The sequence below is a fragment of the Callithrix jacchus genome, chromosome 2, assembly GCF_049354715.1.
Source record: "Callithrix jacchus isolate 240 chromosome 2, calJac240_pri, whole genome shotgun sequence".
NCBI lineage: Eukaryota > Metazoa > Chordata > Mammalia > Primates > Cebidae > Callithrix > Callithrix jacchus.
The window spans coordinates 31,339,886-31,367,433 of record NC_133503.1 but is presented as its reverse complement, the minus strand read 5'-3'; the positions used below and the strand labels follow the sequence as shown (position 1 = coordinate 31,367,433).

At 45.4% G+C, this 27,548-nt stretch overlaps 2 protein-coding genes and 1 long non-coding RNA gene across 6 annotated transcripts in view; 1 reads left to right on the top strand and 2 right to left on the bottom strand.

Moving 5' to 3' along the window:
- RARS1 (arginyl-tRNA synthetase 1) overlaps positions 1–1,649 on the bottom strand; it is a 36,037-nt gene extending 34,388 nt beyond the window's left edge. Inside the window, exon 1 of the mRNA XM_002744150.7 lies at positions 1,587–1,649. Coding sequence (XP_002744196.1) covers positions 1,587–1,631 — 45 coding nt within the window. The 5' untranslated portion in view covers positions 1,632–1,649. The remainder of the gene's footprint in view (positions 1–1,586) is intronic.
- The window catches only part of LOC118150128 (uncharacterized), an 81,283-nt gene extending 59,338 nt beyond the window's left edge, over positions 1–21,945 (top strand). Inside the window, exons 2-3 of the long non-coding RNA XR_004737994.3 lie at positions 1,460–1,829; positions 19,137–21,945. This is a non-coding gene — a long non-coding RNA (uncharacterized LOC118150128). The remainder of the gene's footprint in view (positions 1–1,459; positions 1,830–19,136) is intronic.
- The window catches only part of WWC1 (WW and C2 domain containing 1), a 184,226-nt gene continuing 178,116 nt past the window's right edge, over positions 21,439–27,548 (bottom strand). The window contains exons 21-23 of one of the 4 annotated variants that reach the window (XM_078359150.1): positions 26,489–26,740; positions 23,355–23,479; positions 21,439–22,241 (exon numbers count right to left, since the gene is read on the bottom strand). In XM_078359150.1, the coding sequence (XP_078215276.1) occupies positions 22,175–22,241; positions 23,355–23,479; positions 26,489–26,740 (444 nt within the window). In that variant the 3' untranslated portion in view covers positions 21,439–22,174. The remainder of the gene's footprint in view (positions 22,242–23,354; positions 23,480–26,488; positions 26,741–27,548) is intronic. The other 3 variants (XM_078359158.1, XM_078359161.1, XM_078359165.1) reach the window with 3 other exon arrangements.

Below are 27,548 nucleotides of genomic sequence, written 5' to 3'. Positions count from 1 at the left end.
AAAAGAAAGAAAGAAAGAAAGAGAGAGAGAGAGCGCGCGTGCGCATGCCCACCCGCCCCCGCCAGCCAGCCAGCCAGCCAGCCATGGTGGCTCATGTCTGTAATCCCAGCACTTTGGGAGGCCGAGGCAGCTGGATCATGAGGTCAGGAGTTCAAGACCAGACTGGCCAACATGGTGAAACCCCATCTCTACTAAAAAATACAAAAATAAGCTGAGCATGGTGGCTCATGCCTGTAATCCCAGCTACTTGGGAGGCTGAAATAGGAGAATTGCTTGAACTGGGACCCGGGAGGCAGAAGTTGCAGTGAGCAGAGATTGTGCCACTGCACTCCATCCAGCCTGGGCTACAGAGCAAGACTCCATCTCAAAAAAAAAGGAAAGAAAAGAAAATGTTAAGCACGCATATATTTAAATATATCTTATATCCCGTTTTTTTTCTTTGGCTCGGTAAGACACTCTGATTTAGCAAGAGACTTAGTTAAGTTTCAGGTTGACCAACCTGCTTTTATTCCCAAGTCTTATGACTTGGGACTCTTAAAAAACCAAACGTCTTTTGTCACATTCAAAATAGCTCAAGGGTCTGCCTTTTACCCTTTCCAGGACTAAACAATGTTCCCATTTCTTCCTACTTCCAGTGTCTTAGGTCCTAGACTAGACGAGACCAGGCTTTGTACTTTAATATCTAAAACTAAACACATGTCAATTCAGAAAGAAAGCTTCTAACTTAACTGCAGAACTCAGAGGGAGAGTCCTCATCTGAAATTTCAGAATACTTACAGGGTGATAGCTACAGCCAAAGCTAAATTGCCATAAATGAGCATACATTATGTTCCAGGAGCTGAGCTAAACACTTTTCAGAAATTACCTTCACGATTATTACAACCTAGTAAGGCAGTCCTTATAATCCCATACTGATAAATATATGGCTCAGAAATGTAAAGAACCTGCCAATTTACTCGACTAACTTGTACTTTGCGACTGCTGATTAAGTATAAAGCTGTAACCAGTACTGTGAACTACTTTCCTACCATCTCTCCCCATCTGGGGAACTGTCCCGCTTTCACTTTCATAAGGTGCGGCTGTTCCTTCCCAACGAATGTGGAGAGCAGAGAGCAAACTCCCGTTGGTCTGATAATGAATCACTCCATGGGCTTATTAGGAATCCTCTTGCTCAGTAACCCGGAAAGAACTGTGGCTGAGCAGCAAACCAAGACCCAGAGCTCCTGAGCGTATCCTGCTTTGTCTATCTCCCCGCATTCCTTAAGAAAGCATGTGTGTATGCAGAGGAGGAGGTGGATTGCGGGGAGAAACTTGTTCTGAACGTGCCAGGCTCCAGCCCACGAAGACGCTGGGTTGGGAGGCCTGGGAGAGGATGGGGACCCTCCATTCCGCTGAAAGTCACAATCACACGGGCTTTGGAATGATGGGTGCTTCCTCTCATCCCTTCCTGCTCCCACAGGGACCCTACCACCCGCCTCAGAAAGGATGGTCCTCGCCTAGCAGTCCCTCCCTCGACACCATTCGGGCAGGAGCCAGAGCCTGCTCCATCTCTTCTAGGCTTTCCCGCCGGTGTCCCGCGGCCAAACCTGCTGCAGTAGCCGCTCGGAGCACTGAGCCACCAGTCCTTCCATCCCGTCAGCGTCTCACTCGCCAAGTGGACGGAAGCGGAAAAGGTTAACCTCTCCCGGAAGCGGAAACCCTCTCCGGTCCGCTGTCACGTCGGACTGGGTGCCGCCGCCTCTGCTGCCTCCTGGTGGGATCCAAGAAACACTACGAGGAGAACCCGTTGGGGATGTCGGCCAGAGAGGCTGCAGCCCAGGGATATTTGGGTAAGGGGAGAGTAATTGAGCAGAAACGAACCATAGCTGCTCTGTGCTTGGATTGACTTGAACAGGCACTAACCTAGAGCTTCTGGCTCTCAAAGGCCTCACTTTGTCCCTCTGTGAAATGGGCACAAAATTAACCATTCATTTGTGCAACAAGCATTTATTGTGTACTTTAAAATGCCAGACACTATTCTAGCCCCTGAGGGCACAGAGAAAACAAAACGGGCAAGATCTCCCCTCTCATGGCAGCTACATTTTAGAGTGGAGTGATAAAATAGACCAAAAAAGGTAATAATCTCAGGTAGTTTAAATTGCCAGGAAGGCAATGTGATAGAGTGACTTGTGTCAGAGAAAGTACCTCTAAGCAAGTGACATTTGAGTTAAAATCTTATTTATTTTTCCGGTTTTATTGAGGTATAATTGACAAATGTTGCATACAATAGCGATGTACAACATAATATTTTGATATATGTGTACATTCCGAAATGATTACCATAATCAAGATAATTAACATAACACTCATCTCATACAGTTATCATTTACGTGTGTGTATGTGTGTGTGTGTGTCTGGTGTGAACATTTAAGATCTATCCTCAGCCTGGGAAACAGCTAAGACCTCGTCTCTACAGAAAAAATGGAAAAATAGCTGGGCATGGTGACGTGTGCCCCGAGTCCCAGATATGTGGGAGGCTGAGGTGGGAGGATCACTTGAGCCCAAGAATTTGAGGCTGCTGTGAGCCATGATTATGCCACTGTATTTCTGCCTGGGTGACAGAGTGAGATCCTGTCTCTATTTAAAAAAAACAAACAAACAACAACAACAACAAAAACTGCAAGTATACAACATACATTACGTCTCCAGTATTTATTTATCCTGCCTAACTGAAACTTTGTAACTTCAAGCAACATCTCCCATCTTTCCTACCCTACAGCCCTGACAACCACCATTCTATGCTCTGCGTCTATGAATCTGAATTTTTTTTTTATTACACGTATGCATGAGCTAAGGTAGTATTTGTTTTCCTGTGCCTGGCTTGTTGCACTCACTTAATGTTCTCCAGGTTCATCTAGGTGACAACATGTCATCTATGTTGAAACCATAACAGGGTTTCCTTTTTAAAGACTGAATAATATTTCATTGTATATATATTGAGTTAAAATTATAAACAGCAGACCTGGGACCTAAGAAGGCAGGGACCTTAATTATCTTGTTCACTCTTCCCTATGGCTCCAGAACTTAGAAAGTAGCACTCTCTGAACTTTTTGCCTGTGTGCTTCATAGAATTTTAATAATTCATATCTCATTTTATACTTTTAAAAGTTGACATCAGGTTGGACACAGTGGCTCATGACTGTAATCCTAGCACTTTGGGAGGCTGAGGCAGGCAGGTTGCTTGAGCCCAGGAGTTCAAGACCAGCCTGGGAAAAATAGTGAAACCTTGTCTCTACCAAAAATACAAAACATTAGCCAAGCATGGTGGTGCACACCTCTAGTCCCAGCTGTATAGGCAGCTCAGGAGGGAGGATTGCTTGAACCCAACAGTTCAAGGCTACAATGAGCCATGATTCTGCCACTGCATTCCAGTCTGGGCAATGAAGTGAGACTCTGTCTCAAAACAAACAAACAAACAAACAAAAACAAAAAACCTGACATCTAAAAATTCTTCTCACAACTTTAAATAGTGAGAATGGATTATTTTCTGGCATGATGTTTCATAAGTGCTCTCACTGTATTTTCATCAAAACTGTGGATTTGCAAGTTTAGCTTGTCCAATTTATGGAAAATGTCTGCCATATTGTTTCATTGGCAAAGCCAGTCCTCTTTGTCCAATCAAATAATCCAAATTATTTTACTTAATTTTTAACCATTTTAAAATTGCCTTTATTTTTTTTCTTTTTAAATTAATTAATTTTACATAGAAGTATTTGAACTATCCTTTATTTTGTAAATCAAATAAAAGTGTTAATATAGGGCCAGATGAGGTGGCTCACACCTGTAATCCCAGCACTTTGAGAGGCCAAGGCGGGCAGATTGTCTGAGGTTCAGAGTTCAAGACCAGCCTGACCAATATGGTGAAACCCTCTCTCTAAAAAAAAAAAGAAGTGTTAATATACTAGTCCTTTCTTATCTGTGGGAGATACCTTCCAACACACCTCAGTGCATGCCTGAAACTATGGATAGTACCAAACCCTATATATATACATTATGTTTTTTCAATCCAGTAATTCAGAAGGCTACTACTAAGTAACGGATGGGGAGTGTAGACTGTATGGATTTGTTGTACCAAGGGAGGATTCACATCCTGGGCAAGACAGAATGGGACGGTGGAGATTTCATCATGCTACCAAGAAATGGCATGCAATTAAAAACCTATGAATTGATTATTTCTGAGTTGGTTGTTGAAATCTATGAATTGGTCATTTTCCACTTAATATCTTTGGAATGTGGTTGACAACGGGTACCTAAACCACACATGGGGGTGACTACTGTACATGTCCCTGAAATGGTCTTTGCAAAATTATGACAGTAAGAGAAATTTGACATCTTGCTTGTAGTCTCACAGGCTATCTGTCTTTGCTCATTTCTGGGTGTGGGCCAAGCTAACTTTGGGGAAAATTTAGTTTAAAGTTAAAATGATAATAGCCCTTCCTCCAAATCGAACTGTTCTTGTAAAACTAATGCAAGGTAACGAAGCTGTGAGGATGAGAGGGGCTTGAATTCTAAATAATTGTCACCCGTCATTCTGGAGGTCAGATCTGCAGCTTCCACAATAACTCTTGCAGACAGGCTCTGGCGGCACAAAGAAAGCAAAACAGACAAGATCTCTCCTCTTATGGCAGCTACATGTTAGAGTGGAGAGATAAAATAGACCAAAAAAGGCAGCAATCTCAATAGTTTTAATTGCCAGGAAGGCAATGTGGTAGAGTATCTTGAGTTGGGTGGCCCCTCCTGGCCCCACCAGCCAGCCCTGTGGCCCCTAACCAGGAACTGACTCAGCACAAAAGGCAGCTTTGATTTCTTATGATTTAATCTCCAACTCAACCAATCAGCATGCCCCTACCCTACCCCACTGCCCAGCAAACTATCTTTGAAGAACCCCTAACTTAGGAGCCTTCGGGGAGGTTGATTGAGTAATAATTCCGTCTCTCTTTTTTTTTTTTCTTTTTTTAAAGATGGGTTTTCACCATATCAGTCAGGCTGGTCTTGAACTCCCAACCTCAGGTGATCTGCCCACCTTGGCCTCCAAAGTGCTTGGATTACAGGCGTGAGCCACCATGCCCGGCCGTAACTCCGTCTCTTATGTGGTATGGCTAGACTTGGGTCAACTAAACTCTTTCTTTATTGCAATGCCATAGTGTCCGTGAGTCAATTTTGTTTGTGCAGCAGGCAGGAAGAATCCACTGGGTGGTTCCATCACTCTGACACCTTATTTCTAAATTCTGAGAAAGATGGAGGAAGGGATGGACAAGTTGGTGGATAGACAAAGGGATAGGCAGATAGATCTCTATCTTCAAGGTAAAGGAAGAAATAAAAACAATCCATCATTTTGCTAAGCCCCCTTTGTTTAGTGCTCAAGGATATGACCTCTGGAAAAAAATACATTCTTGAAGTGCCCCTTGTTCAATTCCTGTTAGTTTACACCCAGGCAATGTGGAGTCCTGATTTAGGGAGGTGGAGTCTGGCTGGTGGGAATGAAGGAAAGCAAAAAGAGAAAGCAGATAAGCTATAAGTCTGCTTTTCTTTATGGTTCAGGATACGTAGTCCTCCTGTGCAAATAACTCACAATCTTCCTGCACCCAGCTATTATCAGACACCTCAGGTGATAGAAAAATGTAACTTAGCTCACTGCAATCAGCATTATCAGTACTGCACAAAGCCCTCTTTAACACAGCCCAAGCACCATTCTATCAAATTCCCAGCAAGCCTTTGTTTCCTGCAAGTCAGCTCCTGTCTTACTGATTTGCCTGTTGCACCCTTGCAATGTACTTTCCTGCTTTGTCTAATACATCTGCCTTTCTTTACATACAACAGTCTTGGTAAATTCTTTTCACTACCTACATGACACAGGCCCCAGAGAGTCACTACCCATGACAGGCAATGGAAAGGGTGCTATGCTTTTGTTTGTGGAAGGGGAGATGTAAAAGGATAATTGGAAAACAGTTTGCAGGCCAATCAATTTTAGAAAAGAGTATACAAAAATTCAGGATTCCCCTAATGTATCTGGACCCACAGATCCCTTTGAAGGGTCTTCCCAACTGTGCTACATGCACCTGGGGGTACAGAACTTCCCAATCTCCCAACAAAAAAAAAGTGGGGGGATTGGTTACTAGCCCAGATGGAGAGACTGGCAAAAGTGAGAGCACATAGGAATTTGTAAGTTATACAGGATTTCCTGTACCCGGAGGTACATCTAGCCCAGTTGAGAAGACCGTTCATCTTACTGATGTAAAGGAAGAAACTGAAGCAAAATTAATAAGTAGAGAGTCTATTTGGGCTAGGGTTGAGGACTGCGGCCTGGGAGTCATGGATTCAAGTTGCCCTGAATATATACTCCCATTAGTAGCTGTCACAAGTGGGTTAAAAAAGGAAAAAGATGAAAAAGTTAGGATGCAGTGCCTAAGTTGCTTACCAAGAATTTACAATGGTTCATTAAAATAACATAAGCTACCATTGTCTGTATATTGATCTTTGTATCATAAACTCCAGGAATGTGAAGATAATAGGTGAGGGTCACATTGTGTAACTTGTGATAATATTGTGGGTAATTTATCAGTTACTCTGAAATTACAGTGAAGGAAAGAGAAAACAAAATGCCTTTAAATAATTACCCCCAGGCCTAGGTGCAGAGAATGTAACAGATGTCTCAAGCTCCTGCATCTCTGGGCCTAATCAATTTTGCATACCTCACATTCCTCAGACAGCTCTGAGCCACTTTCTCAATGTAGAGTAGCGCTTGACACAGGGTATTGCTCTAAAACTATTTTTTTTTTTTAGACGGAGTCTCACTCTGTCACCCAGGCTGGCGTGCAGTGGTGCAATCTCAACCTCTGCCTCCCGGGTTCAATTCTCCTGCCTCAGCCTCCTGAGTAGCTGGGATTACAGGTGCGTGCCACCACGCCTGGCTAAATTTTGTATTTTTAGCAGAGACAGGTTTCAGCATGTTGGCCAGGCTGGTGTCAAACTCCTGACCTCGTGATTGGCCCGCCTCGGCCTCCCAAAGTGCTGGGATTACAGGCATGAGCCACAGAACCCAGCCTAAAACTGTTTCTTAATTGAATGAGCAGGAAGTTTTTATGCAGTGAGACTAGCAAATGCAAACGAAGCAGGAGCTAAGTTTACAGTATGGTCAATGATGAACTGCCCATGTGATCATGGTACCGTAAGATTATAATGAACCTGAAAAATTTCTACCGCCTAGTGACATCTTGGTGAGTCTGACCCTGTGTAGGACTAGGTGAATGTGTTTGTGTGTTAGTTTTAAAAGTGGAAAAAAAGCTCTAGAATAAGGCTATTAAAATGTTTTTGCACATCTGTACTGTTTTGTTTTAAATTAGTGTTATAAAAGAGGCAAAAAGTTAAAAATTAAAACGTTTATAAAGTAAAAATGTTATAGTAAGCTAAGGGTAATTTATTACTGAAGAAAGAACATTTTAATTCTTTATTTCTATTTTTGTACAGGTGGGAATCTCGCTGTTTTCCCAGGTTGATCTTGAACTCCTGGGTTCAAGTGATCCTCCTGCCTCTTCCGGGATTGCAGGCATAGCCTAAGTGTACAATGTTTAAAGTTTACAGCAATGCACAGTGATATCCTAGGCCTTCACATTCACTCACCACTCACTCACTGATTCACTCAGAGAAACTTCCAGTTTTGCAAGTTCCATTCGTGGAAAGCCCAGTACAGGTGTTCTAATTTTTTTTGTTATTTATCATTATTATTATTATTTTTTGAGACAGAGTCTCAGTCTGTCGCCAGGCTGAAGTGCAATGGTGAGATCTCGGCCCCCTGCAACCTCTGACTCCCTAGTCCAAGTGATTCTCCTGCCTCAGTCTCCCGAGTAGCTGGGACTACAGGCACTCCCCACCATGCCCAGCTAATTTTTGTATTTTTAGTAGAGACAGGGTTTCACCATTGGCCAGGATGGTCTCGAGCTCATGACCTGGTGATCTGCCCGCCTTAGCCTTCCAAAGTGCTGGGATTACAGGCATGAGCCACAATGCCAGGCCCTATTTTTTATCTTTTTTTTTTTTTTTAAATATTGTTTTGAGTCAGAGTCTCGCTCCGTCACCCAGGCTAGAGGGCAGTGGCAAGATCTTGGCTCACTCCAACCTCTGCCTCCCAGGTTCAAGTGATTCTCCTGCCTCAGCCTTCTGAGTAGCTGGGATTACAGGCATACACCACCACACCCAGCTAATTTTTTGTAATTTTAGTAGAGGTGGAGTTTCGCCCTGTTGGCCAGGCTGGTCTCGAACTCCTGACTTCAGGTGATCCACCCGCCTTGGCCTCCCAAAGTGCTGGGATTACAGGTGTGAGCCACTGTGCCCGGCCCTATTTATTTATCTTTTCTTTTCTTTTTTTTTTTTTTTATGTCCTTCTCATATGCAAAATACATTCAGCCCAGCCCTCTTTATTATCTTTTATTCCATAATTTTACTGTACCTTTTCTATGTTTAGATACACAATTACTTACCATTGCGGTTCAGTTGCCTACAGTATTCAGGACAGTGACATGCCATACAGGTTTGGAGCCTAGGAGCAATGGGCTATACCAGGTAGCCTGGGTGTGGAGTAGGCTCTACCATCCAGGTTTGTGCAAGTACACTCTCTGAATGTCCGCACAACAAAATTGCCTAACAACACATTTCTCAGGATCTGTACCCACTGTTAAGTGATACATTACTGTATTTGAAAACAGAAGAAGGGGGATTGGGTACTAGCCCAGGTGGAGAGATTGGCAAAAGTGACAGCATATAAGAATTTGTAAGTTGTTGGGGCTCAGATACTGATACCTCAAAATATGGTGCTTTGACATACTGAAGCACAGAACACTCAAGATCTCTCTGACCTTCTCCCTCGAAGTTGCAGTTTCTTTTTTTTTTTTTGAGTCAGAGTCTCGCTCTGCTGCCAGGCTGGAGTGCAGTGGTGCCATCTTGGCTCACTGCAACCTCTACCTCCCAGGTTCAAGCAATTCCCCTGCCTCAGCCTACCGAGTAGCTGGCAATACAGGCGTGCCACCATGCCCAGCTAAATTTTGTATTTTTAGTAGAGACAGTGTTTCACGATGTTGATCAGGATGGTCTCAGTCTCCTGACCCCTGGTGATCCTCCTGCCTTGGCCTCGCAAAGTGCTGGGATTACAGGTGTGAGCCACCGCGACCAGCCACTTTCTTTATCTGGTTAAGATCCAGACACACTAAGGCACATTAAAGACAATTGTTTTTTCTTCCCTTTCCTGTAAAATCAAGAGTGTAGTCACACTTGAATAGACCTTTTCACAAGACAACATCCACGTTAGTATCTGTTCCCTGATCCATCCATTCTCCCTAAAAATTCCCTCAACAGAATTCCTCTTCCCCTACTCCCATAACCTGTTTTGCCAGGACGACATATACACTTCTGCACCACCTTTCCAGGTGAGCAATCGCTCAGTGATTCTCCCTGCAAATACACAGCAAATACATTTGTATGCCTTTTTCCCCATTAATCTGCTTTTTGCAAGTTCATTTTTCAGTGAACCTTCAGGAGGCCAAGGGGAAAGCTTTCCCTTTACCCATATAAAGGCAAGGCAGGGGTTTTAAATTTTATTCTGTGCACAATGGGAACCATTAGAGGGTTTGGATGAGCAGATGGGTGGTGGAGAATTTTCGTTTTTCGAAAGGGTGGTGTTATGGGCTGAAATGTATTCCCCCAAAGTTCATATGTTAAAGTCCTAATGCCCAGTATCTCAGAATGTGACCCTACTTGGAGACAGGGTCGTTAAAGAGGTAGTAAGTTAAGATGAGGTCATGAGGGCCAGGCATAGTGGCTCATTCCTGTAATCACAGCACTTTGGGAAGCTGAGGTGGGCAGATCAGCTGAGGTCAGGAGTTCGAGACCAGTCTGGCCAACATGGCAAAACCCTGTCTCTACTAAAAATATAAAAATTAGCTGGGTGTGGTGGCTTATGTCTGTAGTCCCAGTGACTTGGGAGGCTGAGGCAGGAGAATCACTTGAACCCAGAAGGCAGAAGTTGCAGTGAGTTAAGATCGTGCCACTGCACTCCAGCCTGGGTGACAGAGAGACTCCATCTCAAAAAAAAAAAAAGTCACGAGGATGGGCCCTAACTCAACATGATTGGTGTCCTCATAAGAGGAGATTAGCACACAGACACAGACACACACAGAGGTAAGACGATGTGAACATACAGGGAGAAAGAGGCCAAGGAAAGAGGCCTCTGAAGATACCGATCCTACCTGCCAGCACCTTGCTTGATCTCAGAATTCCAAGTTCAGGTCAGGAATGATAAATCAAAATGGTAGCAGAAAAAAAATGGGCAGATTCATGATATAGTTTAGAGATAGAATTGGCAGAACTTGCTGTTGGATTTGGAATCTAAAAATGAGGACATGGGTTAAGACTGTCAAGTGAAGAATGATGAGGTTCATAAATTTGGAAAGGAGAACTTTATTTCACATAAAGAGTCGCATGCTACAGGTGGCCATTCTGACAGGCTGGGAAATGTAGCCTCCAGCCAGTAGCTGAAAACATGCACTTCCAGGGAAGGGCACAGGAAACAGGAATTTATGCTGAGCAGGTGGCCAAATATACATATTTAATAAGCTGTAAGAGGAGTCATGAATATTTATGAAAGGAGAAATGTGGGCATGCACAACTTAGCTTCATGCCCCTTCATGGGTCCCATGTACAAAAAATGGTGTCTTAGCATGATCAGATGGTGGAGGTTTGGGGCCCTCTGATGTCAAAAGGTGAAGCGGAAGACAGAAAAACCTTCCCTGCACATCCTTTGTAAACTGGCCAGAACCATTCAGTGGCGGGTGGCCTCTTATCAGGAAGGAATGCATGTTGGTTGTTGTGGTGAAAAGGCAAAAGGGAGGGGCAGTTGGTGGAAATCAGTGGTGGAGCCAGGGTTTCCAAAGGGCTGGTTTCTGTTTAGACTTTAGGAAAGAATACCTAATGGCAGCTAGGGAGGGAGAGGGTCTAAGAGGGGCGCCCTACCTCCAGATGCCATCCAGGGTTCTCCTTGGCCAAGAGGACGTCCATTCAGTCCATCATGGGGCTTAGGATTTTAGTTTTACTTCTCAACAGAAAATGAAGTGACCAGGAAGAAATGAAAAAGCTGTGGGGAGGGAAAGAATGACTGGAACCTTAAATTTTCCTTCTAGTGGTAAAGTTTTAATGACCCAGGTCCGATCGCACACTACTTGTTTCCATAGGGAATAATGTTTACTTCACCATCAATCTGTAAATGCTGTTTACTAGTTTTTAACTTTTTAAATCAACTCACAGCACAGGAAGCTTTATGACTACATGATTACAGAGTAATCATGTACCCTTTTAAAAACTATATAAAAATAATAATGTAACTAAGAAAAATTGGAAATTGTGGCTGGGAAGGAGAAAGGGGAAATATGTGCCATAGTGTCCTCCTCTTTATGGCCAGGAATGGAGAGGTCTTACTGGAGATGATGAATAAAAAGAATACAGGCCTATTTTATTTTATTTTTTTGAGACTGAGTCTCACTCTATTGCCCAGGCTCTAGAGTGTGATGGCGTGATCTCAATTCACTGCAATCTCCACCTCCCAGGTTCAAGCGATTTTCCTGCCTCAGCCTCCCGAGTAGCTGGGACTATAAACCCATGCCACCACACCAGGCTAATTTTTGTATTTTTAGTAGAGATAGGGTTTTGCCATATTGGCCAGGCTGGTCTCAAACTCCTGACCTCGTGATCCACCCACGTTGTGGATCACGCCAGTAATTCCTCCCAAAGTGCTGGAATTACAGGCGTGAGCCACCGTTCCTGGCCTATAGACCATTATTATTATTATTAGAGACGAAGTCTTGCTCTGTTGCCCAGGCTGGAGTGCAGTGGCACAATCTTGGCTCACTGCAACCTCCACCTCCTAGGTTCAAGCAATTCTATTGCCTCAGCCTCTCCAGTAGCTGGGACTATAGGCACATGCTGCCGTACCTGGCTAATTTCTTTTGTATTTTAGTAGAGACAGGGTTTCACCCTGTTGCCCAGGCTGGTCTCAAACTCCTGAGCTCAGGGAATCTGCCTACCATGGCCTCCCAAAGTGCTATGTTTACAGGAATGAGCCACCATGCCCGGGCTACAGACCATTTTTAAAAAGTGGAAACCTGGCTGGGTGTGGTGGCTCACGCCTGTAATCCAAGCACTTTGGAGACCAAGGCGGATAGATCACCTGAGGTCGGGAGTTCAAGACCAGCCTGACCAACATGGTGAAATCCCATCTTGGAAAAAGAAAAAAAAAAGTGTAAACCACCAGATAAACGATTGTGAATGGTAGATTCCAGAAGGTGGGGGTATCTTTTATTGTATATCTCATGTCCTTCTATAGCATTATAATTTTTTTAAATGTATTGCCAAAGGTAGAATTACAGCCAATTTAAAGACTCAGTTGGCTTTATTGTAATTCTAGAATTGGGCAATGCTTCAGTCCATAAAATAGAATCAGTGTTCTGATGTGCTGATTCATATTCACAGAGAGGGCCTAAAGGAAGTGGAAGCTAAGAACAGAGTGTATTAGTCCTTTCCATGTTACTTTTCTCCTAAGGTGGGGACATAATAGAATAATAGAAAAATAACTGAGTAGTTAATATCAGTTTCCTTTAGGCTACCTTTTTGCCTGTAAGGATTAAGGCAGAATTGCCTTAATTCTGAGAAATTGGGTGTTCTCTCTCTCTCTCTCCTGATTTCTCTGAGGGTCAGGTAACAGTTTAGGTGCGGTGACATGAAACTTTAGCATGGGTGACTCCATTCTGATTTTTAGGCTGGTCTGCTGGGGTCTGGTGCAGAAGTTTAGTCCAAAATGATGGCCTCTTATAATTTTTCCTTAACAATGTGTATCAATTATTTACATAATAATTGAAAACTAAGTCTAATTTTTTTTTTTTTTTTTTTTAAAAGACACCAAGCTCCCATCCTGAGGGTCTGGGAGAGCGCATGCTTTCTTACTTTCCTGCGCACAATGAGACTACCCCCAAGCACAGAGTGACTCTCCTAGGGAGGGGTGAGGCTGAGGCAAGTCCCCTCACCCCTGAAAGCCTCTCCTTGTCCCTCTCCCTACTCTCACAAGGGTGGTGGGAAGGCCCACCCAGGGTCCAGGGTCCTGGCCCCTTGCCGCTTACTGCGGGTTCCGCATTTTATCTGGTGTCATACTAAAGCAGGAGGGGCTGACTCAGGCAAGAGGAAGTCAAAGAAAGTTTTGGAAGGTTTGAAGGCAGGAAGCTTTGCTATAACCTCTCCCGGCTTGAAAAAGCACCTTCGGGACTCAGGGGGTTAAAGGGCAAAGGTGGGCCTAGCTCAGCCCCAGAAAACACCCCACATGGTTTCTCTCCTTCACTCACTTGGTCATTCCACAAACAGCATCCAACCCCCGTGAGTCGCTACTGGGCACTGGGGGCATAGGTCAATTGGATATAGTCCCTGACCACAAGAAACTGACCAGCTAGTCTAGTGAGCAGTATCGCATGTTAAAGAACCTTTAGGAAACAGGGAGAAAATGTGCATGGGTTGGTGGTGGGCATGATGGCTTGGTTGGTGGGTGGTGTGGAGGAGAAGTTTCTAAAGACGATATTTGGGCAGCGTATGGGATGGGAAAGAACATTTCCTGGTGCAGAGATGCATTCCAGGCACAGAGGCAGGTTGCGTCCTTAGCCCCAAGGCCAGGTGGAGGACGGGGCTCTGGCATTAACATTCCCGCTGCCCTTTCTGGGTTTGCCCTTGCTGGGGTCATGGGGCATGGGGTATGGTCATGGTCTGTTACTATCATCATTTCTGGAGTCCTGTGACAGAACCAGAGCGCACACAGATCTGTCCTGTCTCTCTCTTGTTAGTAATGGGAAATCGCCATCATTTGGGGAGATGGCCTTGAACTAGGAGGAGGATAGGGCTGCTGCTGTTGCTTTCTCCTGCCTCTTGCATTTTTGACTATATACCAGTAATTTGTAAGCATATGGGTGGGGTCTAATAAAATTTCTAGATAAAGGGGATATACTAGAAAAAAATCATATTCCATAATGTAATTTTATATTGGGGGTGGATACAACATTATTTTAGTAATACAAATGAGAACGAGTGGAGGGATTTCACGGAAGACACAACGCTAGTTCACCACGGGCATGTGATCTGGGGGAGCATCTCAGGATGGTATGGGACTGGAGGGAGGGAGAAATGCTGTCTCAGATACACCAAGGCTGACATCACAGGTTAGCCCGAGCAGGCAGTTCTCACTGAGGCCATCACAGAAGGAGCAGGTAGATACTCCAACACTATGCCTAATCCCCTTCTCTTTTTCCTTGGTGACCAAGAGCTCACGGTTTACTTGAAGCAAGTCATAGCTCCTGGGCCTGTTTTCCTCATCCATCAAATGGGGAGATTGGGCTAGGTGGCCACTTAGAACCCTTTTACATATACTAACTCAGCCTTTTTCAGATGTTTTCATCATCACTATTTTTGCCATTTCTTTGTTTCACATTAAGTACATATTTTTCTTTACATTGATTCACTTTATTAACTTAACTATTTACTTATCCTCATCCTAAACAGTAATATCTGTGAATGCATGGGTTTGTTGGACAAGTTATATATAATGTATATATATATTTTTGAGATGGAGTTTCACTCTTGTTGCCCAGGTTGGAGTGCAATGACGTGATCTCAGCTCACCGAAACCTCTGCCTCCTAGGTGAAACTATTCTCTTGCCTCAGCCTCCTGAGTAGCTGGGATTACAGGCATGCGCCACCACGCCCCGCTGATTTTGTATTTTTAGTAGAGATGGGGTTTCTCCATGTTGGTCAGGTTGGTCTCGAACTCCTGACCTCAGGTGATCCATCCGCCTCTGCCTCCCAAAGTGCTGGGATTACAGGTGTGAGCCATCATGCCTGGCGTAATGTAAATTAAAACAAATATGACTATAACTATAAAAATTCACCCACATACCACCTAACGTTTTCTACTGTTACCAACGGTGCACCTATGCCTCCCATGGGGGAAACACTGCATCTGGTCGTTGGTTGTCCCGGCAGCCTGTAAAGAGGGTTGAAAACCACCTGGAAGTGTGTGCTCACGTTCGTGTTGTTACTGGGCAGGATTGGCATTAGAACTTTGGTCTTAGCTTAATTCACTCACTGAACAATTGTTGGGGGGTCTGCCATCTGCCAGGGACAGTTCTGGCCCCAGGGCTAAGATAGTGAAAAAGATATGCACAGTGCCTGCCCTGAGTCTCCAACATCCTAATAAGCAGACAGATAAAACTAAAGAATCAAATACTTAGCCAGGCGTGGTGGCTCAGGCCTGTAATCCCTGCAATTTGGGAGGCCGAGGCCAGTGGGTGATGAGGTCAAGAGATGGAGACCATCCTGGCCAACATGGTGAAAGCCCCGTCTCTACTAAAATACAAAAATTAGCTGGGCGTGGTGGTGCACGCCTGTAGTACCAGCTACTTGGGAGGCTGAGGCAGGAGAATTGCTTGAACACAGGAGGTGGATGTTGCAGTGAGCCGAGATTGTGCCACTGCACTCTAGCCTGGTGCCTGGCTACAGAGCAAGACTCTGTCTCAAAAAGAAAAAGAAAAAAAAGAATCAAATACATAAATGTAAATGGTAAAAAGTACTACAATGGCAAGTTTGTGTTCGTTACTCTGATTAGCTTCATGTATATTAATCAGCTACTCTGTGGTTGGTTGCAAATTTATTACTTACCATATTCTCCAAAATACATCTATTCAGGCCAGTGCGGTGGCTCACACCTGTAATTCTAGCACTTTGGACGGCCGAGGTGGGTGAATCAGTTGAGGTCAGGAGTTAAAGACCAGTCTGGACAACATGGTGAAACCTTGTCTCTACTAAAAATACAAAAATTAGCTGGGTGTGGTGGTGCACCCCTGTAGTCCCAGCTACTCATGAGGCTGAGGCAGGAGAATCACTTGAACCCAGGAGGTGGAGGTTGCAGTAAGCTGAGATCACACCACTGCACTCCAGCCTGGGTGACAGAGAGAGACTCTGTCTCAAAAAGACAAAAATTAAAAAAATAAAAATAATACATTTATTCAGTCCCAAGGGACCTGAGAGAAACCTTACTAAAGGTGTAGGGCAAACCTGTAATATAAGGTTGTTATTCCCAGAATCATCTAGAATATAGCAACTAGAAAATACTCCCCCCTCCAAAAAAAATACTCCCTTCTAGAATATAACAACTTTCCTACCATCCATTAGCAACTTACATCTCTTCTCTACCTAAGTGTATAATCTCACTGAATCTTCATATCACTCAGTGAAGAAGGTAGGCATCTCATCTTGCTCAAAATCCTGGAGTTGGATGTAGGTGCAGTGTGGACATGTCAGGGCTTTCGTTTTCCAGCTTCTTATCTTTTTTCTACTGCCCTTCAAGCAAAGGAGACAGCAAGCATGCTGAGAGGAAATGTCTGACAGGCATGTTACAGTTTTACCTGGGAGTCTAATAGTGCATTTAAAGAATGAGGGCAGGCCGGGTGTGGTGGCTCATGCCTGTAATCCCAGCACTTTGGGAGGCTGGGGTGGGCAGATCACGTGGTCAAAAGATCGAGACCATCCTGGACAATACGGTGAAACCCTGTCTCTACTAAAAATATAAAAATTAGCTGGGCATGGTGGTGGGCCTGTAGTCTCAGCTACTCTCAGGAGGCTGAGGCAGGGAATCACTTGAACCGAGGAGGTGGAGGTTGCAGTGAGTCAAGATCATGCCACTGCACTCCAGCCTGGTGACAGAGCAAGACTCTATCTCAAAAAAAAAAAAAAAAAAAGAATGAGGGCAATAATTTATCTACAGACATATTGAATACATGTGCGAAAGGATGTATAGACAAAGAAATTAGGCACTGTCAAATCAAGTGACTGGTGACAACAGATGTGTTCCTCAGTTAACGGATAAACTGATGGCACATCCATTCAGTGAATACTACATAGTTGTATGAAGGAGTAGATATCTTACTGAGATAAGATACCAGGTATCTTTTTTTCCCTTGAGATGGAGTCTTACTCTGTTGCCCAGGCAGGAATGCAGTGGCGCGATCTCGGCTCACTGCAACCACTGCCTCCCGGGTTCAAGTGATTCTCCTGCCTCAGTCTCCCAAGTAGCTGGGATCACAGGCATGTACTACCATGCCAGCTAATTTTTGTATTTTTAGAAGAGATGGGGTTTCATCATGTTGGCCAGACTGGTCTCGAACGCCTGACCTTGGGTGATCCACCTGCCTTGGCCTCCCAAAGGATTGGCCTTCTGGGATTACAGGTGTGAGCCACCATACCAGATAATCTTATCAAGGTACCAGCTAAGATATCAGCCAAGATACCAGATACCTTATCGAGAAAAGACAAAGTTCAGTACAGTATCTTTATGGTGCACTTTTAGGTGGAAAAAAAAAGATATACACGTATAAGTTTACATAGGCATTGTTTCTCTGGAAGGACAAAGAAGAAACTGGCAAGAGATGCCTTTTTTTTTTTTTTAAGAGATGGGGTTTCACCGTGTTAGTCAGGATGGTCTCGATCTTCTGACCTTGTGATCCACACGCCTCGGCCTCCCAAAGTGCTGGGATTACAGGCGTGAGCCACTGCGCCCAGCCTGAGATGCTGTCTTTAGGGAGGGAAATGGTTGAGTTGGGGTCTGCGGGTCAGACTTCTGCAAGTAGTGAGACCCACGTCTCAGGTGGTGACCCCAACATGATAAAGGGCACAGGGTTCAAGTGATTCTCCTGCCTTAGCTTCCCTAGTAGCTGGGATTAGAGGTGCCCGTCACTACACCTGGCTAATATTTTATATTTTTAGTAGAGATAGGGTTTCACTGTGTTGTCCAAGCTAGTCTTGAACTCCTGACCTCAGTAGACCAACCAGCCTCAGCCTCCCTGGGATTACAGGTGTGAACCACCACACCCAGCTTGTTTTTTTTAATTTTATTTGAACTTTCGGGCGCAAGCAGTTCTCCTGTCTTAGTCTCCCAAAGTGCTGGGATTACAGGCATGAGCCACTACGCCTGGCTCTTCAGAGAATTTAAATGTTATGTGTGTGTCAGCTCCTAATCGCTTCTGCTGCTTTATGCTGTGGGGGTCACACGTGTGTTTGGGGGCAGGGAAGCTGCGTCCGAGGGGGGTCTGCACCCTGGTGCCTGTCAAAACCATGCAAATTACTATCTGATTATAATCAAAGCTGTCAAAACCAGCTTTTAGTACCCCTACTCTACCCAGGGTCTTCCTGATTAGAATGACAAAGGTGTAGAGACCAAATACACCTTTGGGGCAGACCTTTCATCACATCCATTCATTCAATTCATTCCACAAATATTAAGTACCCACTCTACATCAGACCTAACAAAAACAAGGCAAATGAGGTTTCTGCTTTAGGAGCTTATGCTCCAGGGTGGATAGGGATCTTAAGGGGTGAGGCTTCAGCTGAGACCTGAAGGGTGAGAAGGAGCTGGCCATGCAGTCGGTGTGAAGACATGGAGGAAGAATCCACCAGGCAGAAGGAATTAGGACTGCAAAGGGCCGGTGGTGGGAAGGAGAAAAAGAAAGGCCAGGCTGGCTGGAGCCTCTAAGGCAGGCAATAGTTACCTGGAATCTTAGATCCTTGGCCTTCTTGAGAGGCAGAAAGCTCGTGTGCATATTGCAAAAAGGTCTGGACTCAAAGGCAACCATTGTCTGTAGGAGCAGGAGGATCAGAGCCAGTGAGGTTTGCTGTCTTTTTTTCAGACTAGTATCCTGGTACCCTGCCTTTCTCCCCACCCTATGCAGAGAAACCGCAGGAATGTGTGACTTCATTCTTCAAGACCAAGGATTCTAAGGCCCTACAATTAGGGCCTCCTGTGGTGTGGTGTGTGGTAATGCCACACTGTGAAACAGAAGCTGGAGCTGAAAGAAAACAGAGATTTTGGAGTTGAAAGATGGGATCAACATCCTAGCTATTGCCATTTATTATGTACGTGAGCTTGAGGGGGTCATTTTACATTTCCCGGCTTTGTTTCCTGAAGGTTCTGGAAAAGACACAGGCACCATTACAAGTGAACATTTACTTATTTTTGAATTTCTCTCTAGGGAAACAACTGAATGGTGGTTTGCTGGTAAATTCAACTCCATGGCTGGAAGAGACTCTTGCCTTCTGCAGAGGTGGTCTGGTTCTCCCCACAAACGTCCTGACAGCTGAAGTGACGCTGAGATGTGCTGCTCCGGGTGGGAGGATTTGCTCCATGTAGCTTTTCCCATACACAGGAAGGGTGTTTACAGCTCTGCTTCATAGCACCTGATGCTGCAGGGGTGTGAGGGGTGACCCGTGCTGGGAGAACTGAGCACAGATGAATGTGTTGCTGAGAAGGAATTCCGTAACACATGTGCTCTTCAGAGTTTTTATTGAGTCCAAATGGACTGCAAATACAGTCCTCTGCTGCCTCCCGGGCCAATGAATTCAGGCTCCAAGATCCCCAGAACACCCCCATTCTGTCTCCATCTCTTACATCTGCTTCCCTTTGCAGGTTGGCCTCATTTTCCTAATCCCATTGCCCCCATTGAAGCAGGAGCAGCTGCAAACAAACCTCTCAAACACCGAACAGGGAAGGAAGTTAAGGTATTTTCACCTGCTGCTCAGCTAGGAGCTGCAGCAGGTGAAAACCCAAACAACTGAGCTCTTCCACAAAGAAAATCCTTGCCCTTTTAAAGGCTTATAATTCTAGAAATTACACGTGAAAGGGTCTTGATCCATGAAGTAGGTGTGGGGTACGTGACTAGGTGGGGATTTGATCATGTTTAAGAAAAAACAATGCCTTCTGGAAAGATTCCTCCATGCCATGCCTGCGATCTATAGGAGTGTGATTAAGAATGGCACCCGGTCTGCTAGCCTTTACTTCTATTGAAATGCAATATAGGAAAGGGCTCTTAGAAGCCTAAGAGAATTAAAGGTCTCTTTCCTCACCATGAAGCTGGAGCTTGGAAAGAGAAACTCTCATCTCTAACCTGTGAGTGGAAAATGCTAGGGAAGGGTTCTGAATGGCTTGGCTGTGCCCCATGCCTCTCCTTGGTCTAGTCATGGGAGCCAAAGAGATGGGTCACTTACAGCCAGCTTGGGCCATGTGCCCCATTGCTGTGGCCAGTGCCCTTAACAGAAAAGATCACGGGATCAGCAAGGAGGGCAGCCTCATCAAAGCTCAGAGCTGTGTAGGCACGGGGGCCACAGAGCAGCATGAGACCGTCCTCGCGCTCTATAACCTGGTACAAGTGAGTTGGCGAAGATGTTGATTGATACTCATATGAAGACATTATGAAGTCAACCCTTAATGTGTCTCGTGGAATTCAATGGAAGGAGAGAGAACATCAGAGATTGATGCCATGGGGCAGGAGGAAGCCCCAGGCCAGTGGTGAGAAATTGGGCTGGATACCAGCTATCCAGGGAGGACTGGGTATCAAAGATCCTGGAAGCCACAGGGGGAAGAAGAGTAGATTCTCCATCACTGTAGGTTCCTTATACATGAGAAGAGACAGCCAGGTAAGGAGTATGCTGGGGAGAAGGGGAAGAGCCTCAGCAGCAAGTGAAGGTGGCGTTGCTCCCTCCATCACCTCCCCGAGTCCCCAGTGGCCTGGAGAGGGCCATGAATTTCAGCGTTCCCTGTGCAACTTACCAGTAGGGTGCTGGCCTCACCATTTTGCCTGTCTCTGCCTGGGCTTCACTCACTTTATACCAGTGGAGATCTCAAACTGCAGCATGCATAAGACTTACAGAGGGAACAAGGGTAAAACACTGGTGCTGGGGACCGTCCCAGGGTGGGTAGGATAGTTTAGTGGGTCTAGAGAGGGGCCCAACAGTCTTCGTTTTTAATAGGCTGCCCCAGGTGATTCTGATATAGCTCGTGCAGCATGCTTTGCTGGGTGGTACAACAGGGTAATGTCAGAGAGGACGGAGGAAGAGATTTCTGGCTGTTGCTATTTGTTAGAGGCTGACTTCTGATGTTGATGCAATAGACCCTGCAAAGCTCTGAGCTGGGCAGGAACATGGGCCACATAAGCAGCATGAAACACATAAGCTCCAGGACCTACTATCCCTGGGTTGGGGACGACATGGAATGATGCTCATATGAAGAAACTGTGAAGTCATCTCTCATTGGGTGGGGTGAAATTCCATAGAATGAGACAGTGCAGACAGCATCCCCGATCTAACTTGGGGATGTGGATTCCTAACGAATTGAGCAGTCATTTAAACTTAGCAAATGAAAGGAGTGGGCAAAAGAAAACATAAATGTTTCCTAGACTGGGGATGGGTGGGAAAGAAATGACTGGAAAAGGGAGAGTCAAATATCAGGGAAACACAGACCAAGTGAGGGGTGGAGAAGAGAACAAGAGTGAGAGGAGATTCTTTTTGAAAGGCCACTTTATTGATGGAGATAAAACTGAATGGAGCTCCCCACAGCCCTCCCCTCACTCACGTTAGTGGCTTCACTGGGCATCTGAGACCAGGGTGGCCTGAAACCCACAGAGGCTGGGTTGCTTAGCCCCCCAGCCTATCACACCACCCGCTCCATGTCAGGCAGCCACATAAAAACACGTCACAGTTCATGAAGATTCGTGGATGCACCTCTGAATCCCCCCCACAATGGTTTCTGTGCATTTTTTTTTAATATTGTACAAAATATGTTAACTAGGAAAAGTTAGCTGTTCTGTGACAAGTCCTATTAGGATTACCGTCCCCCAGGCATTACTTCTTATTGCAGTAAGACCTCTAAAAGGTGGCGCTGTACAAACAAAAAAATCTAAAGGATTTTAAGAAGAGCAGCAACACAATACTGCTTTAGTTCATTTAAATTTTCTTTCCCAAAAATACACTCCTAAATATACAAACTATACAATCTTATCATTTTAATGCTGGTTTGGTTTTTTTTCTGTTTCTGTTTTTTTGTGTGTTTTGTTTTTGTTCTTGTTTTTAATAATAACAATAGGACCCAAACTGAAAAATCGGTTCAACTTCAAACCAACAAAAGCACTAGAGGACTTGTGACTCAGTACCTTCATATAACACCACATAAATAACTTTAGCCACAGTCAATGTTCACAGCCTGGTCAGTAGAACGAAGGAAACACTTTTCTGGCGGTTAGACGTCATCTGCAGAGAGGGCTGGAATATTCATCCGAGGCCGGGTGAAAAACGCCATCTTCTCCCTATAAGAGAGGCCATCCCTTTAGAGCAGGGGTTTTCAACCTCACTCTACAGAGATTCTGGGCAGGATAATTCTTTGTCGTGGGAGTTGTCCTGTACATCACTGCAGAATGTTTAGCGATGTCCTCAGCCTCTACCCTCTAGATGCTAGCCGTATCCTTGACCTCCAGTTATGACAACCCAAAATGTATGCTCATTGCCAAATGTCCCAGGGAGAAGGGGAGAAATCACCCCTGGTTAAGAACCACTGCTTTAAAGGAACATTAGCATGAACGATGACCCAGAGGCTTCTCAGCCTTTCAAAGGACCCTCGGGCCACTTCCAATGTTTGTTTTAGATTCTCAATTTGTTAAAAAGTTAAGAGATGCCCAAAGACAGTTGTACAAATTATTGTACATTTTAAATTTTTGTATTTCACAAAGGAGTTTTTTTTTTTTTAAAGCACATGCACAAATGTGTACCTGAGAGGACATCAGAAGTCTAAACGCTAGGCACTCTGTGAATGGGAGGCCCAGGCCAAATGGCACTCAGGGTCCTCCAAGGATACACTAGGGTCCAGCATGGCAAGAAAGCAACTTCCTGAGATCCTAGCAGGTGGCAGGCAGAGCCAGGGAGGCCCAGCGAGCAACCATCACCCCCAGGCTTATTTATCAACTTCCACAATTAGCAGTGATGAAAATACTACAAGGGGCTGGGCTCACGCTATAATCCTAGCACTTTGGGAGGCTGAGGTGGGTGGATCACCTGAGGTTAGGAGTTCAAGGCCAGCCTGGCTATCATGGTGAAACACATCTTTAAAAAAATAATAATAAAGAAAGAAATAGAAAAAGAAAAAAAACACTATGAGGGAAGGCTAGAGCAGGCGGCTCATTCATTAAACAAGAGGATCTAACAAATTAGCTCAGTTGTGTGGGGACGGATAAAGACAGCCAGGGGAAGGGCACTGCAGAGCTCATGGATCGCCAGGGATGGCTTGGCGGAGGATGAACATCAGTTACAGAGAAAGCCAGTGCTCTGTGAGCAAGGGATGGGAGCAGTGAGACCAGAGACAGAAGGCTAAGGCCAGTGGGTTGGCTGAGAAAGGGAGAAGGGGGCTGCCGGGGCCCTCTGCTTACCTGAAAGACTGCACTTCTGGGGGCTCCTTACAGCTCTGGCCTCGGAGCCTGTGCACATCCTTGGCAGCTGCCCTCATCATCTTGTCTGTCTGAAGCTCACCCTTGTGCTCTGCTCGGTCCATCTGCTGGGCAAAGCAAGCAAGGCCCTGAGTCAGTGGAGGGGGCCTCCAGAAAGGGGCAGCCAAGGAGAACTTGCTATCACAACTGAGGGAGCTACTGTAGGGAAGGCATTCTCACTCCTGCTGCACATGGGATCCACTTCATTCAGAATGAGAATGGGAAGTGCTCAAATCATCTGTTTGAGTGATTCGATTTTTGGGGGCCAGGGAACTGAATACCTGCGTGGATCTGAGGAAGTAAGGAAATGAAGGGTGCCTGGTGAAATGTGTGCTACCTCTAATCCTCAGGCCACCTAGGAAGGTAGATGCTATTTCCTCTATTTTATGCACAGAACTGAGGCTCCAGCATAGTAAGAAATTTCTATAGCCGGGAGCTGTGGGTGGCTCACCCCTGTAATCCAAGAACTTTGGGAGGCCGAGGTGGGCGGATCACAAGGTCAGGAGTTCAAGACCAGCCTGACCAACATGGTGAAACCTCATCTCTACTAAAAATACAAAAATTAGCCAGGCGTGGTGGGGCACGCCTGTAATCCCAGCTACTCAGGAGGCTGAGGCAGGAGAATCACTTGAACCCGGCAGGTGGAGGTTGCAGTGAGCTGAGATCATGCCGCTGCACGCCAGCCTGAGTGACAGAGTGAGACTCTATCTCAAAAAAAAAAAAAAAAAAAAAAAAGAAAAGAAAGAAAGACAGAAAGAAAAGAAATTTCTTTAATGTCAGACTACTAAGAGGTGGAAACCCAATCCAAGCCATGCAGTGGTTCTTAAGAGGCTTGGATATAACATTATGCCCCTTCCTCCTAATGTAAACCTATGCAAACACTTTTGAGAACAAACCACAGAAAACTCTAAAATATCCATGCACCATATACTTGAAAACATTGCACAAAGACAGAACTTTTGTAAATAGAGCCATCATTTCAATGGTGTTTTGTTAGAAGGCATAGATGTTACTTTTTAATTTTTTTTTTTTTTAACCATTTGGAAGGTCAAGTTTTCTTTGTTTTTCTTAAGTCAGGGCATGTATTACTTCTTAGTCTTTTGACTAAGATCAAGTGTTAAGGTAGGGCACATAGGCACTTGTTTTCTGATCTCTTTTTGCCTTGGCTACCAGGAAGCTCAAAGATAAATATAATACCTAACTCTAACCAGGTTACTTTAGGTTTGGGATATATTTATTTCCTTCTCCTCCTTTAAGCCTTCCAATTTTCTATTTTCCCTCAATACTCTTGTTATAATGCTGTTTGTAAGTAAACAGGGTATACATAAGAAAGAAGTAAACTTTTCTGGAACTTCAGAACTGCCAGAGTCAGTTTGAAGCTGCCATATCAGTCCAGGCCTAAGAAGTCCAGCAGCATCTTCCTGCCCTAAGGCATCACCACCTGTACGGAGTGCTGAGATTTCAGCTGATGGCCCTCCTGACAGTTCAGGAAGGCACCCTGTGTAAGGTGCTCTCAGCAAGTCTGGCTGTTTGTAGAGAGAACTATCAAAGGTCTTTCTTGCCATGGGTGGTGATCACAGAGTGGCAGGTATTATTTTTTATAAAAGAGTAGAGAATTGGCCAGGCATGGTGGCTCATGCCTGTAATCTCAGCACTTTGGGAGGCTGAGGCAGGCGGATCACCTGAGGTCAGGAGTTCAAGACCAGCCTGGCCAACATGGTGAAACCCTGTCTTAAAAAAAAAAGAAAAGAAAAAAAGAGAATGGCCATTGTATATTGGCCCTGCATTGTTTATTTCTTCATGGTCGTCTGGGACCTGTTGGCTCAAAAGCCTGCTGGTGCCAAACTCAAATTTTTACCCTTCCAGTTGTTTTAGCTCAAATAAGCAGCTTTTAAAGAAATATACAATCTTTGTGTTTTACATACCCTGTGAAACTGTATCTAACATTTGCTAGCCATAGATAAGATATGCCCTGGGCCTATAAGAGACTCCAATCTGCTGCTATTGCTTTGGAGTTCTCTGACCCAGAGACTCCCCATCGTGCTGCAGAGCTACCTCACCTAGATGGCCCTCTCCCCCAGCTCTCCCCTGGGAGTTCCCTTGCCTTCCTCCACACTGGGTAGTAGCCCCCAGCACCTTTGGAAGGTCTCATGCTGGGAGGGACTTCTCCTGCATGCAAACCTGTCAAAGCGCAGTGCAAGCCAGGCACACTGGCTCAAGCCTGTAATCCCAGCACTTTGGGAGTCCAAGATGGGTAGATTGTTTGAGCCCAGGAGTTCGAGACCAGCCCGAGCAACAAGGTGAAACCCCATCTCTACAGAAAATACAAAAATTAGCCAGGTATATTGGTATGCCCCTGTCATCTCAGCTACTCAGGAGGCTCAGGTGGGAGGATCGATAGAGCCTGGCAGGTGGAGGTTGCAGTGAGCTGTTGTGCCACCACATTCCAGCCTGGGCAACAGAGTAAGAACCTGTCTCCAAAACAAAACAAAACAAAACAAAAAACACAACTAATATAAAACTTGTGTGTGTGCTAACACCATTTTGTGGTTATATCTTTCTCCTTGATCAACCCTTAAACTCACTATAGCAGGGCAGAGATGCCAGCAGGCTTGTACTCCAGGGCATCCTTGTTAACAGAAAGCCCGGTGTGACCAGCCCCTCTCCTGCTTTGGCAAGGGCTGCCCTGTGGGACTGCCTGGGCAGGCACTGAGGCAGGTCCGTGTCCTATTGTTACTCTGTTAAAGTGTGTGCCTTGGCAGATTAGGTGCCCCATGTGTTTCAATGAAGAACTGCATGATGAGCACATGTGTGAATATGGGCCAGCACACAAAAACACATCAACAAATGCAGTAAATGAGCCTTGCAGCCAGGTGAAGGGTTAATAAGGCTGAGCGGGCAAAGAGATTCCTGGATTCCTCTGCTGATGGGAATGAGGGAGGGGTGGAACAACCTCAGTGGAACCTGTGGTGGGAATGGTAGGATGCATCATGAGCTCTGGCCTCTCTTCCCTGGGATAGTACCCCCCACTCCCTGGGACAGAGCACAGGGCTCCCCTGCCTTCGAGCTGCACTCACCCGCTTCTCCAGCATCCTCAGCAGCAGGCGGAAACGCTCGTCCTCGCGCACCCACTGCGGCAGCTCCTTCTCCCCATGGCTCTTGGCTTGTTCCAGCTGCTCCTTAAGCTCCTTCAGCACCGAGATCTCCTGGGTCAGTTGGCTGTGCCAGGTTCTCGTTGCCTGCAGGTCTAACTCCAGGTCCAGCGAGGTGCGGATCAGACGCTCGGAGCGCAGGGACTTGACGGAGGAAGGCTGCGGAGGTGGGGACGGCTTCTCTTGTTATTAGAACTCTGCCCTGTGAGCCCACCCAGCCCCTTCCTCTGACCCTCAAATATCCTCCCTTTGTTTACCTGTAGGCTTTCACTCCTTCTGAATGGGGCTTGCCCTTCCCTGGGAAGCCTGTTTGGAATTCTCCCACTCAGCTCATGTTTACTGAGCATTTATTATGTCCCAGGAATGGTGCTAAGTGCTTAATTTTTATTGCCTTGTTTCATTTTCATAAACCTAGGAGGTTCCAAGGCTTATCATCTGCACAGATGAGGCTTGCAGAGGTTAAGTCCCACAGGGTATGTGTGGTAAGGCTGAGATTTCACTCCAGGGAGCTGGCTGCAATCCCCACCCGCCCTCTCTCTACACTGTGCCAGCTTGAGTACTGTCAGCGCCCTTCACATGGACGTTTTCAGGTATTGATTCCTGTCACTGTACTTTTCTGAAGTTGTTTCCCCAGTACAGGTCTGTTCCTGCTTGAGGGCAGAAGTCAAGTCTTGACTTCATGTTCCTGTAATGCGCGCCTATTGTTTCTGCTTGCCCAGCATCTGTTTCCCCAGCCTTACAGTAACAATGCCCTCACCTTCCCTTGGAATTCTCTTCCTCCACACTCAGTCCACCTGGTTTGTGTGGGGCATCAGGGATAGGAATGTGACCTGAGCCTGGCCAATCAGAATCTCAGTGATGGGTTCAGAGGTGAGTATGTTATCAAAGCCCACCCATTAATACTCAATTCTGGCACTTTGCTGAACTACTCGGAAAAGAGGCAATGACTTTTTTTTTTTTTTTTTTTTTGATGAAGTGGTTTCAC